The sequence below is a fragment of the Labrus mixtus genome, chromosome 21, assembly GCF_963584025.1.
Source record: "Labrus mixtus chromosome 21, fLabMix1.1, whole genome shotgun sequence".
Taxonomy (NCBI): Eukaryota; Metazoa; Chordata; class Actinopteri; order Labriformes; family Labridae; genus Labrus; species Labrus mixtus.
The window spans coordinates 9,309,969-9,325,490 of record NC_083632.1 but is presented as its reverse complement, the minus strand read 5'-3'; the positions used below and the strand labels follow the sequence as shown (position 1 = coordinate 9,325,490).

The 15,522-nt window shown below is 39.0% G+C and overlaps 3 protein-coding genes across 3 annotated transcripts; all 3 read right to left on the bottom strand.

Annotated features, from left to right (window-relative positions):
- Positions 1-542: 542 nt before the first annotated feature.
- dusp29 (dual specificity phosphatase 29) lies at positions 543-4,099 on the bottom strand. Its single transcript, XM_061028810.1, has 4 exons — positions 3,655-4,099; positions 3,308-3,523; positions 3,002-3,225; positions 543-1,376 (listed from the first exon to the last, which is right to left on the bottom strand). Exons 2-4 carry the CDS (start codon positions 3,478-3,480, stop codon positions 1,162-1,164), a joined length of 612 nt encoding a protein of 203 aa, XP_060884793.1. The 5' UTR covers positions 3,481-3,523; positions 3,655-4,099; the 3' UTR covers positions 543-1,161.
- Positions 4,100-6,210: 2,111 nt separating this feature from the next.
- On the bottom strand, positions 6,211-8,760 carry LOC132955792 (dual specificity phosphatase 29-like). Its single transcript, XM_061028811.1, has 4 exons — positions 8,501-8,760; positions 8,206-8,413; positions 7,755-7,972; positions 6,211-6,786 (listed from the first exon to the last, which is right to left on the bottom strand). The coding sequence occupies exons 2-4, from the start codon at positions 8,331-8,333 to the stop codon at positions 6,578-6,580; spliced, it is 555 nt and encodes a 184-aa protein (XP_060884794.1). The 5' UTR covers positions 8,334-8,413; positions 8,501-8,760; the 3' UTR covers positions 6,211-6,577.
- A 731-nt stretch (positions 8,761-9,491) lies between these two features.
- On the bottom strand, positions 9,492-15,522 carry LOC132955592 (dual specificity phosphatase 29-like). The gene is made up of 4 exons (XM_061028495.1): positions 13,517-15,522; positions 12,025-12,209; positions 10,804-11,024; positions 9,492-10,026 (listed from the first exon to the last, which is right to left on the bottom strand). Exons 2-4 carry the CDS (start codon positions 12,177-12,179, stop codon positions 9,800-9,802), a joined length of 603 nt encoding a protein of 200 aa, XP_060884478.1. The 5' UTR covers positions 12,180-12,209; positions 13,517-15,522; the 3' UTR covers positions 9,492-9,799.

Here is a 15,522-nt window from a genome sequence, read left to right as displayed (position 1 = left end):
CATGTCACAGGATGAGGATCAGAGTTCATGGTAATCTGGACATCGGTTTCCTCTTTAGAAACATCTCACAATATTTCATATTAACAAAATATGCAAAAAGTTCTCAACTTCAACTAGAATTTACAAGGCAAAAACATTCTACATTTTTGGCAGAAAAATCCAACTCAAATATGAAAGGTGGGGCTTGAATCGCAAAACAAATTTAGATTATTGTTATTATTATTAGGCATTTGTATAACATGGACTTCTCTCAGTCATTCAAAACTTTTCACAAACGCATTTCCTAAGCGACATCAAATGTTACATACAGAAAAATCAAACACTTCAGTATTGACATAATCTGCATATTTAGACTTGTGATACAACTCGAACTTGTACTTAAGGATTTGAGACTTGATGAGATGGTAGACTTGATGTTCTCCTGACATTGTTCCAGACTTGTCAAGGATGTGAAACTTAGCTGGCAACCTGCTGTGACGGACCAGGCACTTGAGACTTGACCAGGCCTCATAATACATTGATACTTGACTTGGACCTGACCTATATGGCTTGAGTCCTAAATTTACTGTACAGGAACTTGTCTAAAATTAAATGACTTTTGTTTGTCTTCTTCTGTTCTCAAATGACTAAAGATGTGACTTTGACTTGTCTCAAAGTGCTTCAGACCTAAACTGGATTTATCTCAAATGACTGTGAAACTTCAATGACATGAGATGAATTTAGACCATTCTCAATTCCTTGATATTTGGTTTGAAATATTCTCTGATACTTAACAGAAACTTGGATGACTTGTGACTGGTTTGTACTTGACTCAAATGTCTTCTGATCTAAACTGTTCTCAATTGACCTGTGACTCAATTATGACTTGTCTAAAGTGACTAATATCTTGAATTGTACAACTTGTATTGGAAAAGGGCAGATGGGAATGGTACTTACACAAGAACTTGTCCCAAAAGACTTGTGACAGAACTTGGGCTTGCCAAAAATGACTTTGAAATTGTATCTTATAAAAGTGAGACGCCACTTTAACTTGTTTTACTGTTTGACCTTATTTAGACTTGTGTAAATTACCAGACTTTGTTGCCCTAGAATGAAACTTGTCTCTGAAACCGTACTGAAACCAAACTTCAATCCGAGGCTTCTCCTGACAAGCTCTTAAAATCAGCTCTTCTCTGTGAAGTCTTCCCTTTTTTCCAGCAGATGCATGTCCAGCTCTCTCAACTGTTTCAGGAAGCCCCAGTTGGGGATGATCCTTCTGCGGTTTTTCACATGCTCGATGGCGTCAACCACCGTCATGTTTTTGCAGATCATGAGGTAGGCAAGGAAAAGCGTGGCAGAACGGCTTCTTCCCATGACACAGTGCACCAGCAGTTTATCTGCAGATAAAATAAATAACACACTCAGAAATATGTTTCATAAGCTTACTTTTGGTCATCTTAAGAGGCCACGTCAAACAAATATGTGAATATTTGTATCCACTTCCCTGTTAGTGGTATCCAACCCTGCAGAATTTTTTGGTTTTAAGATATTTGTGATTTAGATTTCTGCCATCAAATTTCATGAATTGCTCTCAGAGAAAACTTCCCTGTACAGTATTTGAGAACAAACTTGACGTTAAAATACATCTAATAAAAATGTCCAGAGCTGTCTGTAGTTAAACACTAGAAATCTGGACATTTTGTCTTCAATAAAAAGTACAGGGATGTTGAGCTTTTCAAATGTCTTTCATTTCTCTGAGCTCCTATTTCAAAACTCATTTGTGGTTGTTGACCAAAGTTTAAGGTTGAATCTCTCAAAACCCCGGCACCTACTACCTGTACCTTTTTTTTCATTAACTCAACACAAAGAAGGTGTTTGAAATTTCAAATGAGGTTTTCAGAACTTATTTTTTTCAAGGCTTTGGAGAATAAAAAACAAAATTCCCTACCTCCTCCACACTGAGGTGGTTGTGGATGTTACAAAGCCTAGTCGGTGATGCTTTCGACATACAGTCCTTTGAAAATGTACTTGTAAAGGTGGGGACTGACAACGATTTCATTGCTTACTGATGAAAAAAAAAAGAAAGGGTTGTAAAAATACTGAAGGACATCAGGGAACATTTTTAGTTAAGAAAACACATTCAATAACTCTTAGCATGGTTAACATTAGCATTCAACCACTTCCTACTTAACATCTGCCTGACAGTGTGAGACAGCAAGAACATACAGGCATACATGTCAAGGTAATGTCAAGGTTAGCTAAGAAGTGGTTGAACACGAACATAACATGTAGTGACTCATTTTTTACCAGAAGAGTTTTCAAATATGTTATCCCTGTTTTAAGCTTAGTAGCTTGTTGTAGTAGAAGGTCAGTCTCTCCAGCAGCCTTTTCTAACTCCTCCAAGGAGATCTATCAAAAAGCCTTGAAATTATTGCACACTGTCAGAATCCCTACATTGCTAGGATTTGCTAACCTGGAATACAGCAGTACGATATTACACTAGCATTTGAGATTCCCGGCTCCAGAATTATTGGTTGGATGAACTAATCAGTTATGTTTTTATCAATTCAGGCCCACAGTGCTGGTGTAATTTTGAGTCTCAGCTGTAATGTAGCTACCTGCCACTAGCAGGGACTGTCGCTCTGAGTAATGGCTACTGCCATTATGCTCTACTAACTGGATGTAAACCAGCACACTGGAAGAATGGCATCAGATAGCACGGATAGGTTTGGCAGTATTGTGATTTAGAAAATGAAGTGGCATGATGGCTGTGTCAGGTCAAGTCGATCCTAGCAATGCCATGTTGATGTTAACCTGCAAGGAGGATAGAAGGCTGGAGGTGTTAGCATTGCTAACATTAGCCACACTCTGCAAACCAATTTGACATCATTTTTTGACATAAAAGTCGACTAGTCTGAATTTAAATTTGCATTGTTTTCGACTATAACCGGTTAGTTGAGTTGCAGCATGTCTCTTTTCTTTAATGTGGTTTAATATCTGTTGAACGTTTTGTTTGTCTTACGCTGAGGATTGCTCAGTGTTGCTTCTATAAACTGAGCAGCAGAGAAGAAATACTGGCTGAGGTCAAATGTAGTGATATCTTCTGCGACGACGCCATAGTAGACGATGTCCATGCCAGTGTAGTAACCAGCTCCAGTGTCCACGTTGTTCCACGTTCCCTCTGCTGCATTCAGGATGTGGGTAATCCCCAACTTCTTCAGATTATACTTGTCCTTTGCAGTTTCCCTGCAAGAAGCTGGTGTGAATATTACTTTAATCCTCTTTAAGTTTATTCATTTTCGTAAGTTAATACTTTTTTTTTACTTACTCGTCCCCGATGTAGACATTTGGCCAGACCTCGTTGACATGAGTGTAAGCCACACTCCCACGGTTAAGGATTTTCTCCAGCTCATAGCCCCCAGGTGTAACATATTCATCCACTGGACTGGATTCCTTTGTTACATTTATCTCTGTGCCGGTCTTTGACTTGTGAGAAGCCATTTTCTCACTGTGGCTTCCTTTCACACATGATTTATTAGCTTAACTGGGAGGAGAAATATCACACTTGTTTTGTCCCTTCTACTTTCTCCCTCTGCAATCATGACAAATACAACATTTGTTTATTGTTTTCACATGCATCTCCAATTCTACTCAACAAGAGATATAAGTCCTTACTTTTGCTACTTGAAATTTGTGTTTTCATCATCCTGGCAGCTTGTTGTGAAGCCGTCCTTAAAGGCAGAACATTGACGCGGTTTAATTCTGGCAGGCGCAGATTGTATAACCGCTCTGTGACGGGGCATCAAATGCGGGGATATTTTTAGGGCTGTGATGTGGCGGGCCCCTGACCTTAGCTGCCACGTTCCCTGCCTGTGGGGAAAACTTCCACCCAGCCCGTCCCTGCCATCCTCTTCTAAACACACAACTTTAATCTCTGCTGCTGGCAGGAAGCCGTGCTTATCCAAACTTTGCACTTGCCAAAGGATACCCAAATTCACAGGATGGAACAGGACACTCTGAGTTTTTTGCCCAGCCGTATGAGAGATTCCTTGAAAATTGTCAGTCTCTTTTTGCCTTTGCTGCATATCTTCAGACACGGGGAAGAAACCGTGTAAGCTCCCGTTAAGGATGTACCGCATTTTTCTGGAGCCTCTCAGGGGCCAAAACGAGAACTGAAATGTGTCAGACTGTTAGACAGATGAGCTTTTTCACAGGATGGCACATGTCTTTGATTCCCCGTTATATGATATGCATGGTCCATTCAGTGATCTAAATGCAAGCCCCCAAAGTGAGAGTGTGATGATGACTGTATTGCAGAACGGCTGGATGAAGCTGCTAACATGTCAGACGAAGTTTTCACACCATCAGACTCCTTTATTTTTCCCTCATATCTTCATACTCTGCCATCATTCATTCTGACAGTGAAATCATTAAACCTGTGATATCCAATTCCTTTTATTTTGACAGCATCTCTCCCTCTCTCTCTCTCTCTCTCTCTCTCTCTCTCTCTCGCTCTCTCTCGCTCTCTCTCTCTCTCTTTCTACCAGTGTGCTCTGGAGAGCATCTCTTATTAAGATGGCTTCAGCGTTTCATCTCTTTTCAAAGTCTGACCTGAATCTGTATACACACTCAGAACCATGCCGGCGTATTTTTATCATCTTGTATCAAGCCTCTTTAGATATCACAGTTTTAACTGTAAGACACACTGGCTGGCAGTAAAGACACTGCATTTTCAGACATGTGAATGTATATAAGTGGAGCATTGTTTATTGATAGGCTTTTACTGTCTTTGTGTTATTTAAGTGCAGCAGGGCCGTGCTACATTTGTTTTAATGGCCTCTGTGACATTGATTGTGCAGTAAATTAGAGCAACAAACCAGTGATTCTTTATGATTCAGCTCCTTAAATACAATGCGTTGTTCATGTTCACATTTTTGCTGACTATTTAAAAAAAAATGTATTGATCTGCCGTGTATGTTTTTTTTTTTTTTTCATTTTAAGCTCCTATGGGGACCTTTCGGTTTGTGCTGATTTCGGCGTCCTCTCTGGTTATTAAGCTACCTCTTATCTCTGATGAGCCAGACCTGTATATGTGTAACTACTGTTTACTGATGAGAAATCTCATTCTGCAGCGCTTTAACTGTCAGGTGTATTACTGACAGTGAATCTTTGCCCTGTAAAATGTCAACAAAGGCTATTTCAGCATTGAGCTGTGAATCCTGGTCTGACCCCTACCCGTTGGCAGAGGTTACAGACATTTAAAAAAGTAATATAGATATTATCAATATTGTTGCTGATTAACTAGTGTCTTTGTAGTTCATAAAGAAACATTAGTATTCATTTCAGTCAGGTTCATAACCAGCTTGGAACTCCTCCTAGGAGCTTTAGGGTTAAACTGCGTTTTAATGATTTATGTGCTATATGAATACAGCTCATAAAAGCTTCTTAATGTTTTGTCAATATCAACACTTCAGAGACATGTTCAAGTCAAGTGTCCAAAAGTCCAAGTCATAAACAGGTTTCAAATCAAGCTTCAAGTTATGGAGTTAAATAGACGTTCAACTAAAGACATTTCAGAGGTCTTAAAGAAGTCAGAGGTATTAAGTTCAAAATTAAGTTACAATTTGTTCAAGACTAGTCCAGTTCAAGCCTTAGGTCTATCATAACAAGGCTCAGGTTCATGCTCTTCATCGCTTTATGTTCTACTCCGCCATATATTCAAGTCTATTCTCTGAACCTCCATCAGTGTCTGGTTTGGATCTGCAACCAAACGGGACAAACACAGACAGGTCTGCAGAAAAATCATCAGAGAGTGTCAGAAGTGTAACTGAGAAATACAGCTGAACCTCAAACCAAACACGCACAGTGAATGTACGTGAGATTATTGATCCACTTTTTAACATCAGTCACTTAATCAGTAAATATAATTAACCTCCTTATACGACATCAACCTACAGAATGCATCCATTTTCATCACCGCACTATTTTCTTATTTAGTCTTGTACATTTTAGACTTCTATTATTTATTTGTTTATTGTTTAATATTTAATGTTAATACATGGAAAGTACAGTTTAACAAAGTCAAATTCTTTTTGCATGTATGTCTGAACACATCTGTCCACAACTCAAACAATGGATGTCAAGTTCTTGTTGAGTCGCACTTCACTCATCACAAGTCTTAAGTCATCCAGGCCAAGTTCAGGTCATGTGTAAAGGAATCTGAGACCAAGCTTTGGCGTGATTTTATTCAAATCAGAATTTATGTTTGACATTTCTTATAAAGTTACAAGACAGATGTATCAACTCTTTCTGAACCTACACTGCAGTAAAAGTGTTACTTTTCAATGTTTTGGATCACACAACTCAAGTTTGAAAAGTGTTCTAATTTATTATATATCTCTAACAATAAATTATAGGGAACCAGTAGCTGCCTCAATAAACATTGAATAATCTCAAACTAGGCAGGCATGTTTTGAAAATAGTCTGTTGTAATGTAAACACATTGTGATCCACACTTAACAGATCAAAACGTGCAAAACCAATGATTCACAAATCCTCAATGGAGCAAATTCTCTCCCAATGATCGCCCTCCACTTCTTCATGTTATGTTGTTTTTTCTCTGCAGAGCCAAGAAAGAGTCCAAATTACAGAGCTGATTCAGAAATCCAACATTTGGAAGAATGTTTCTGTGCCTGCGAACGGCCTCCGCAGCCTCTACCAGTGTAAGTCTTTCTTTGATCATGAGGAAAGCTAAAACCAGTGTAGCTGAGCGGCTGATACCTCGAGCACAGTGGACGAGCACCTTACCTACACAGAAAAGAGAATCAGAATGTCAGCTGTGTCTGTATACGGCATGCATAATGTAATTCATAGAGATCAAATATGTTAATTTTAATGGTCGTTTCTGCTGGTTTTGAAGGTTGTTTCCAAACCCAACACAGTTGTGGTTGATGGCTGTTCAGCATGTGTCTGGTTCTGCTTGAGGTTTCTGCCTGTTTTAAAAGGCAGTGTTTTCCTTTCCAAAGTAACTTTGCTAAATGTTGATTAGTGCTGCTCAGGGTGGATTAAAGATGGGTCTTGGTACATAATATAATAAAGAGTCTGGTCTAGACCTGCTCTTTTTGTCAAGTGTCTTGAGATAACATTTCTTATGAATTTGCGCTTCACAAATTACTATTAAATGAAGATTGATTCATTGTTTTCATAATATAGGGGTGTAACACAGCCATCAAAAACAAAAAAAATAATTCATTTATTTTGTATGTATATTGGGCATGGTGTCACCCAAGTTTCTAGGCCCTTCCTTTTACAATTCTTTATGAAAAAATATTGTTTTTTGATGAAGATTTCTCTGTAAAGCAGATCTTATTAAGTCACTTTGTACGTATTCCTTTTACTTACATTTTATGATAATAATGAAGAAAAATAAGCAGGAATCCAAATTCTGGATTCTGCAAAGCACCTGACTCGACATTAAGCTGAAATGTAATTATCTTCATACAAACTTATTCTTGAATTGTTTTAAACTAGAGTTGAGTTGAGTTGAGTTGAGTTGAAACAGCTTACTTAATTTATTGTAATCATTTCTGGAATTAATTATGTGCAAACTAAAAACAGAAAGGTCTGTTTCTGGTCTAATCCCACAACGAGTAGTTAATATATCACATTTTTAGCTTTTGCACATTTTTGCAACAAAAAAAGAAAATGCTACCATATGGATTATAAGTCCTTTGTGTTTTTTTTGGTGTTTTGTTTTCTGTGGGGTGGACTTGTACCTTTCTGACTCAAAGCTCCATGAATGAAATCTGCCGTCTCAGTGAAGAATGGGCTCAAGTCAAAATCTTTACAGTCTGCTGCTCCCACTCCATGGTACTGTATGGTGGTGTCTTTGTAGAAACATGGCCCTGTGTCAATGTGCTGGGGACCATCTGCAGCATTCACCACATGTGTTATTCCAAGATCCACTAACAGGCTTTTATCCTGAGCTGTTGCACTGTAAACACGAGAAAAGATACAAGAAATTGAAGCTTTTGCTGGTTTTATTTTTTATTCCCTTCTGAGGCCCGCTCAGTAAGCATGTGTCTGTGAATGCATCACTGGTGACTCAAATGTACAGATTTCATATTTATCCAGTCAGTTGGCCAAATAACTCGCTTGTTTGCAGCAACAGTTTCACAATCAGATCACCATATTGCAACGGGGCCGTGAAGTGAGACTGTCACTTACGCGTCTCCGATGTAGAGGTTGGGCCAAACCTCGTTGACAGCTCCAGTGGGACGTCTGTTCTTCAGCAGAAGGCTGAGCAGATCGCAGGTGGGTGGTGTCTGGTACTCTGGCTCCTCCTCTGGCTTCATGTTTCACTTCAGCATGGTTGTATAATTATCACTAAATATATTTAACTCAACACGTAGATAACAGTTAGATCTTGGCGTTCCTGGATGGAAATTTGAGAAGTCATCACTGTTGTCATGTGACTTTTCCCATCATTTTGTAAAAGAAGTAAAGTACACTCCAACCTTACCAGTACATCTCGCTCTGTTTTCCATATGAGCAGATTATCAGTGTTGTTTGGAGGGCTGACCCCCGCTGGAACGTGACAGCTGAAGATGCCAGAGTCTGGGCAGGAGCAGGCTGGACTATTTATTTCTCAGATGACTGTGACAGAATCCAGACTGCTTGTGTTGTGACATTTTTAAATGCAGCAGCACAGCAGTGTTTACCGTGGTAATAGAGTAAGTGATTCCAAACAAACCATTGGGGAAACATACGGTATTGTTGGGGATTATTGTCTCGTTGCCACACTGACATCTCTCCGAAAAACAACTTAGAAATTCAGTAACATTTAACTCCTTTATTTAAAAAGGACACATATCTGATAACAGGTTGTGTTACTAAAAGATAGTTAGCTCATGTGACTCCCCTTAAAACCACATCTTGATGTCTTTACCCTTCTGTGTATAGATTCAATGAGAAAAATTGGAAGAAGAAGAATGTGTTATTTATTTGGCTTTATAGGTGCCAGGCCAGCTGTTAACTCTGCTTCCTGTTTATTTGTTGAGCTTAGCTTTCCTGGATCTGGTTCAATATCTATCAAACACAAATAAAAGTGGTTCCAATCTTTTAATCGATCTTTGGCAAGTTAGCCAATTTGCATAATTCATGTTATTGATTTTACTCTTCTCTTTAATACTTCTATTTTTTTTAAAATACTTTAATGTTTAGGCGTAATAGGTTAAAAAAATTCTCAACTAAGGTTAAATTTAAAGTCGCTTTTTCTTCATACCTAATTGTTTACATGCAAAACAATCCAAGGATAGAGTCATTGTTTTCAAACTGAAATGCCATGTATTTATTGCAATAAAAAAATCCTTCAATTTAAGTCTAAGAAAAAGCGATTTCTCTTTAAAGAGGACATATTATACCCCTTTTCTACCTTTTTAAAACAGTCTCCTGTGGTCTAAATCAAACATCTGTGCTGTGCTTTGGTCAAAATAGAACATGAATCAAGAACCAGAGGAGGTTTGTGACCCTGTATAAACCAGCTCTCTCAGAACGCTCCGTTTTGGTGTGTGTGTCTCTTTAAATGCAATGCAATGCGTTTTCCCGGTAGACATCACTCCTCTGTAGCGAAAATACAAATGGATGGATTTATTTCACATTTTGTGGGTCGTTAGACACTCGGGTTACCCAAATATATGTTGAAAAACACTGTAACATTTCATAATATGTCCCCTTTAAAGACCAAACAATAAGAAAATGTTTTTAAATTCAGCAGTTTGTTTTCAGTAGATTACGCAAAGACACAACTAATGGATTCATCTCAAGTCCGCCTGTTGGAACTGGAGAGCCTGGCTGATGCCTCGCAGTGCAGCTTTTTGTCCAGCTCTCGGAGCTGCTCAAGGAAGCCGGCGTTCGGTGAGATGTTTCTGTTGGCACTGACAGCTTTGAGCGCGTCCACCAGCGTCATGTCTTGGTGGATCATCAGGTAGGCCAGAACCAAGGTGGACGAGCGGCTCAGACCCATCGCACAGTGGACGAAGACTTTACCTGCCGTTCATGAGGGGGAGAAAAGCAGAACATCACTTCCCGTTGCTAAATCCAGAGCTCAGGAATCTTCTAAAAGCGCCACGTCTATATATTAAAAACCATGCAATGACTGGATTATAGTGTTCAACTTTATTCTAACATCTAATTTGTTTGCTTCTCCGTGGATTAAAAACCCACACACATCACAGAGAAGAGGACTTCTAACTCCTGACTAAAAAGTTTTTCAACAATGTTGCAACAAATGTTTCTACACACGGTAATCCCCGCTTCCTTATCGGGGCCTGAGGATTAGGGCGCATAGGAGCGCGTAATTGAACTGTCTTGGCGTCTGTGTATTTCTGCCAAGGATTACTGTAGGCCCCGCCACACACTGGAGCCCCCCGATCAGCCAGAATGTGAATGAGGAGGCCTCGTCTTATTACTGTCATGTCAGATACCGACTTCACTTTGCATAACAGGCCGGGCAGGCACAGGCCACAAACATAATTGTGTAATTTCCATGTCCAATAAAAGTGTTGCTTACAAATTACCAGGGCAATCCATTTAAAACCAATTTTCCTGGCCAAGGTCTGAGCTTATGAGGAGATTACTGTGGAGGAAAGATATTAGCCTGATATTATGTTTAGTGTTTGATTTGCATTTTAATGACTAATACAACTGGGGGCTGCTGTAATGGGAATTGAATGACAAATGTTTCCATTCTTTGCCTTGCAGAATTTGAGTTAATTTGTGAGAATGAGGAGGAAAAAAACCTCAGGAACTGTGAGAGCTCCTCACCTGTGGGCCAGCTTAAAGCGTTCTTGATAAAATTGGCCGCCGGGTAAAAGAAGGGACTCAAGTTAAAGGATGGCATGTCAAACGCTTCCACTCCATGATAAGTGATTTTGGTGTCTCGGTAGAAGCTGGGGCCGGTGTTCACGTTGAATTTCCCATCAGCTGCGTTGAGTACGTGTGTGATGTGATGAGCCTGGAGAGTCCTTTTGTCTTTGGCTGCATACCTGTGAAGAAAAAGAGCACTTCATTATTATTCATAAGGAAGTTTTGATCATTTGGACAGTTCATGGTAGTTAATAATACACCACACTATGGAATGTGTTTTAATTATTCAGATGTTGTCATATTCCTGATAAATAAAATATTTGTACTAATGCTTTTTAGATTATTTATTCAAGCTTTAATAAATAAATGAGAGGCACCTTTGTGTGAAAACTTACAGACCCACATTTTAGTAATGAAACCTTCTGGTTGTTGTATCAGTCGATTTTCTTTAGAGATACTAGAGCTAGAACTAGAGAGATGCTCAACCAATTAACACCAATAATGAAAATAATCTATTAGATCAACTGTTTTACCATTTGAAATGCCATAATGTAGGTATGGGAATGTACAGAATCCCCAACAAGCCAGCACTTAAACCTATCCTGCTGTTGACCTCAATACGCCTTCGAGTACATGAAGAAATCCCAATGGACATTGCACAGTGTCTCTTTTTACAAACTTGTAAATTGAATGATTGCTCATTCATAATTAAGTCTGCCATATGGGAAAGTGTAAAACCTAAACAGGTGAGCAGTGCAAGGCAGGCCAGTGGTGTACTGGTTACGACTGCCAACTCACAGCTAGAAGGCTCAGGGTTCAAATCCCGGCAGGGGCCTTTCCATGTTCTCTCACTGGAACATGGACCATCATTTGGAAGTACTGTAAGTTGTAGTGGTTAGGACTGCTGCCTTACAGTGTGATGGTTCAGGGTAGGGAGAGGGAAGGATGAGAGTAGGATAAGTACAGAGAAGGTAGCCCCTCCAGGTAGGGAGAGTAGCTTAATGCTCTTTAGGTTAACCAGCTGCTTAGAAGCTAATTTTTGCCAAATCATGGTCAATGGTTATTTTATTGTTAATATGTTATTGTGAATTATCTGATAGTTCTTCATGAGTTTTTTTCACTGGCTCGTTTTTATAAACTCTAAAGCATAAAGCATTGAAACTAAATAAATTCTCTCACATGTCTCCAATATAGATCCTGTGCTGAACCTCATCCAGATGGTTGCTGCTCCCTTTCTTTGTCCACATCAGCCTCTGGAGCTCTGAAGCTGGGGGGGTCTCATACCCGCTGTCTGGCCCCTCAGGGCTCGCCAAGCAGCTGAGGCCTCTGGGCATGTTGGTATGCTTTACTTCTGTTTTTACAACCTGTCACAGAGAAGTAACACAAATGGTATTCCAACTTTTAGTCGAAATGGAAATGTAAGCATGTGGGGTTATTAAACTGCAAGATCTTTTTACTATTGGAATATGGACTCCAGAAAACTTTTTTATCTTAAATTTACTCAACTACAAGAATTGGCCATATTCACACACATGTCCATTTTCCTTTGACCTTATTCTCAGTGGTGGAAGCTCAAATTCTGTTGCAATATCAAACCGTTGTGTCAAGGCTGTAAGTCGTATAAATAAAGGGTATACACAGTTTCAGACACCATTTAATATTCCTTTAAAAACTAAACAATTTTATTGACAACTAAGAGACTAATTGTAGCGAGAGCCTTCACGACAGAAAGAGAAACACAATACTGAGGATTGTTCATTAAAACATCTGGTAAACATGCCTTTGGCCTTTAATAGAGTCTATAAATATGCCGATAAATGTACTCGTGTAGCAAAGAACACATAATTGTAAGATGACCTTTTGATGCTCTCATTATTTTATCAACAGTTCAGAGGCACTTGCTAGCTTTATTTATCCCCAGAGATGCAGAAAATTGGTATTCAAGGCCTATGAACATCAGATGTTCCTTTCCTGCAGGCAGGTCTAACCTGTGCATTTACAATCTACACACTGGGCTTTGGAGAGACTTATCCTATGCCTACTGTATACATTAGCATCCATTTAGGCAACTGTGTTAGTCTGCTGCAGGCTGAGGACGTACAAACGATGTGTATGCATTGTTACAGTAAAGAATCCGCTCTTTATTTGCATTCTGCTGGTGTGTGGAGATGTAGTGTGGCACTCAATGTTTTTGGAGACTTATTTTTGTGTCCACAGGGGTTGAGTCATTGAGACCAAAATCTGTTTCAGTGACCTTTGGCTCAGCTGTCGTGGCATATGGAGGTGCACTCAAACATCATTTGTCCATCTCTCTATGTGCATGGTTGCACGTGTATGCACTTGTCTTAGCATATGCTCCATGCATACGAGTGTGTGAGTCTTGAAGGCAGAGAAAAGTGTGTGTCTTTGTACAAGTACAACATGTGCCCGGAGTACCTGGAGGCTTTTCTTTCTCCTCATTGATCTATAAGTACAACCCTTCCCTCCCTCCCACTGTCAGGGCAGAGAACTGATTTCCCTTGTGCACATGTTGAGCTGCAGCGCTGCTTTCATAGCCTTCCCCCCCTCAGGCTAACCTGTCCTTCCTGCTCTACTTTTGTGTAATTAAAGATGCTATGTATGGGAAAGTGCCCACGGTTAACATGGAGGGCAAATAAAAATGGCTTTTTACCTCCTCGGGGCCTCTTCTCGGTGGGTTTATGAATTACACTCCCCCTCTTTAGCCTTTTGGTTGTGGTTCGTCTGCACTTGTAAGCAAATTAATAAAAGAAGAAAGTGTGGTGATCCATCATGCAATGCAGTATCATCACACAAACTCAATAACAAAAGGGGTTATAGTCATGTTTGCCTTCTAAATAATGCTATAAAACACAATAAATCCAAACACTAGTTCATAGACACTGTAGTACATATTTTCCAACATATTTGTACATATTGGTAGTGGACACTTGCCTTGGCTGGAAACGTTGCTTTTCAGCGTCTCTCTGTACGAGACCAACATGTAGGTCGACAGCACAACTGTCTGCTTTCTCCTCAGTAATCTACCCTGCAACCTTTTTTGCTATTTTAACATCTGAATCTCAGCCCAAAATAATCTTGGCATCATCTTCTGCATTCCGTAAAGGTTACCCGAGCTACCAGCTTAGGAGGAAGGATAGGACATGGCTTTTTCAATAGCATGAGAATAATATCAGGGCTGCTCTAAATCTAACACTGTCTTTACGTAGATCATTCTCTACAGTCAAATGTGTTCTAATCAACACCAGTAGGTCGTGGCTTTTTGATCTGCTTTACTTTCCATGTGAAGTGTTTTGCAATTGCAAGCATAAAAAACTGATTTACATTCCAACATTTGGAGAAAAACTTTAAAATGTGGCAAACAAAAACCGTTCAGACATACTCAGTCTAAGCTATAAAGCACAAAAATACAATGCAAAAAAGATTCACACAAGATTAAAAAGGTAGATGTATAGTATATAAAAGCAATACATACTTTTTTTTACATCATGTAAACGTCATGTTTCGCAAAACTTCCTGATACATTGTATCAAATTTATTATACCTAAATTAAATATTGGGGTAATACTTATGTTGAAATTGAACTTTGGACTCAACAGACTGAAATCATGCATCATAAAACAAATAGTTGTTGACATACTGCTGATTCTCTATAACATTGAGGTTTGCATTAACCTTTAATGTTGATAATCTATTTCTTCTAAACCTGTGTGAGGTGAAGTAAAGATGATTTATACAAACTAGATTCATTGCTGTCTATAAACGAGTATCTTATCTGACATTTCTCCTTTTTACACAGATGACAATCAAAACATTTTGTTGAGATCAGAACAAACAGTCTCATGATCTACACACACACACAAAAGATATTTCACACTGTGAACACTGATTTACTGATAAAGCGACATTTTCTGTAGATTGATTCCCGTTTGAACTTGAATGTTGACATTTAATAGAAAAAAAGTTCTATCGCTTCAGAGTCATCTACAGAGTTCACAAACAACGATGATTTGTAATACATTTTCCTCATTGCATTTGGTCCGTTCTGCTGTTATACAAAGTGAAGAAATGCCTTGCCAAAGAATGAGATTTAGAAAACGCAACTCAAAGGCATAAAAAGTTTTTTTAAACGTCCATGTCAGAAATATTCACTGTTCAGTAATTGTTCCTTTCATTAAACAAGGTTTTAAGTCGTTCTGCAATTAAAACAACCTTAAGTTAAGACCTATTTTGTTTGTCTTTTTCAGAAAAAGACCCAAAAAATTAAGAACATGTCTATAGGCTATGTGGAGGTAATGCATCGTTGGAACAACAAAGAGCTTAGCCTGACTTTGGTGCCAAAGAGAAGGACAAATTGCTCAAATGTTTTTGCCGTGACTCAAGCTTGCCAGACTGTTTAATTTAGTCAAACTTTCTTCCATGTAGATGTTTCACCGCTTGCCTCAAATAACCTTAAGCTCAATTGTGCGCTGAGCTAAATTGTATCATATTTTAGCATTTAAGCTAGCCTACGGGATGTAAACATGTTGTTAGCTTCACATGTTTTCATTAGCCTACTTTGTCAACATGCTAATATGTGCGTGTCAATACACTCGGTTTGTTGAGTGTTTGTTTTAATATTAGTAGTCATGTTCATCTCCTTGGTGAGAGCTGATTGTT

Bases quoted from the DNA above. Each gene is read 5' to 3' on its own strand.
- LOC132955592 (XM_061028495.1), bottom strand. From the start codon at position 12,179: ATGCCCAGAGGCCTCAGCTGCTTGGCGAGCCCTGAGGGGCCAGACAGC. The intron at 11,025-12,024 runs GTGAGAGAATTT...TTTTCTTCACAG, and splicing joins AGGATCTATATTGGAGACAT to GTATGCAGCCAAAGACAAAA. The intron at 10,027-10,803 runs GTGAGGAGCTCT...CATGAACGGCAG, and splicing joins CGCTTTAAGCTGGCCCACAG to GTAAAGTCTTCGTCCACTGT.
- dusp29 (XM_061028810.1), bottom strand. From the start codon at position 3,480: ATGGCTTCTCACAAGTCAAAGACCGGCACAGAGATAAATGTAACAAAG. The intron at 3,226-3,307 runs GTAAGTAAAAAA...AGCTTCTTGCAG, and splicing joins AATGTCTACATCGGGGACGA to GGAAACTGCAAAGGACAAGT. The intron at 1,377-3,001 runs GTAAGACAAACA...TTTTATCTGCAG, and splicing joins AACACTGAGCAATCCTCAGC to ATAAACTGCTGGTGCACTGT.
- LOC132955792 (XM_061028811.1), bottom strand. From the start codon at position 8,333: ATGAAGCCAGAGGAGGAGCCAGAGTACCAGACACCACCCACCTGCGAT. The intron at 7,973-8,205 runs GTAAGTGACAGT...TCGTGTTTACAG, and splicing joins AACCTCTACATCGGAGACGC to TGCAACAGCTCAGGATAAAA. The intron at 6,787-7,754 runs GTACAAGTCCAC...TTTTCTGTGTAG, and splicing joins TGGAGCTTTGAGTCAGAAAG to GTAAGGTGCTCGTCCACTGT.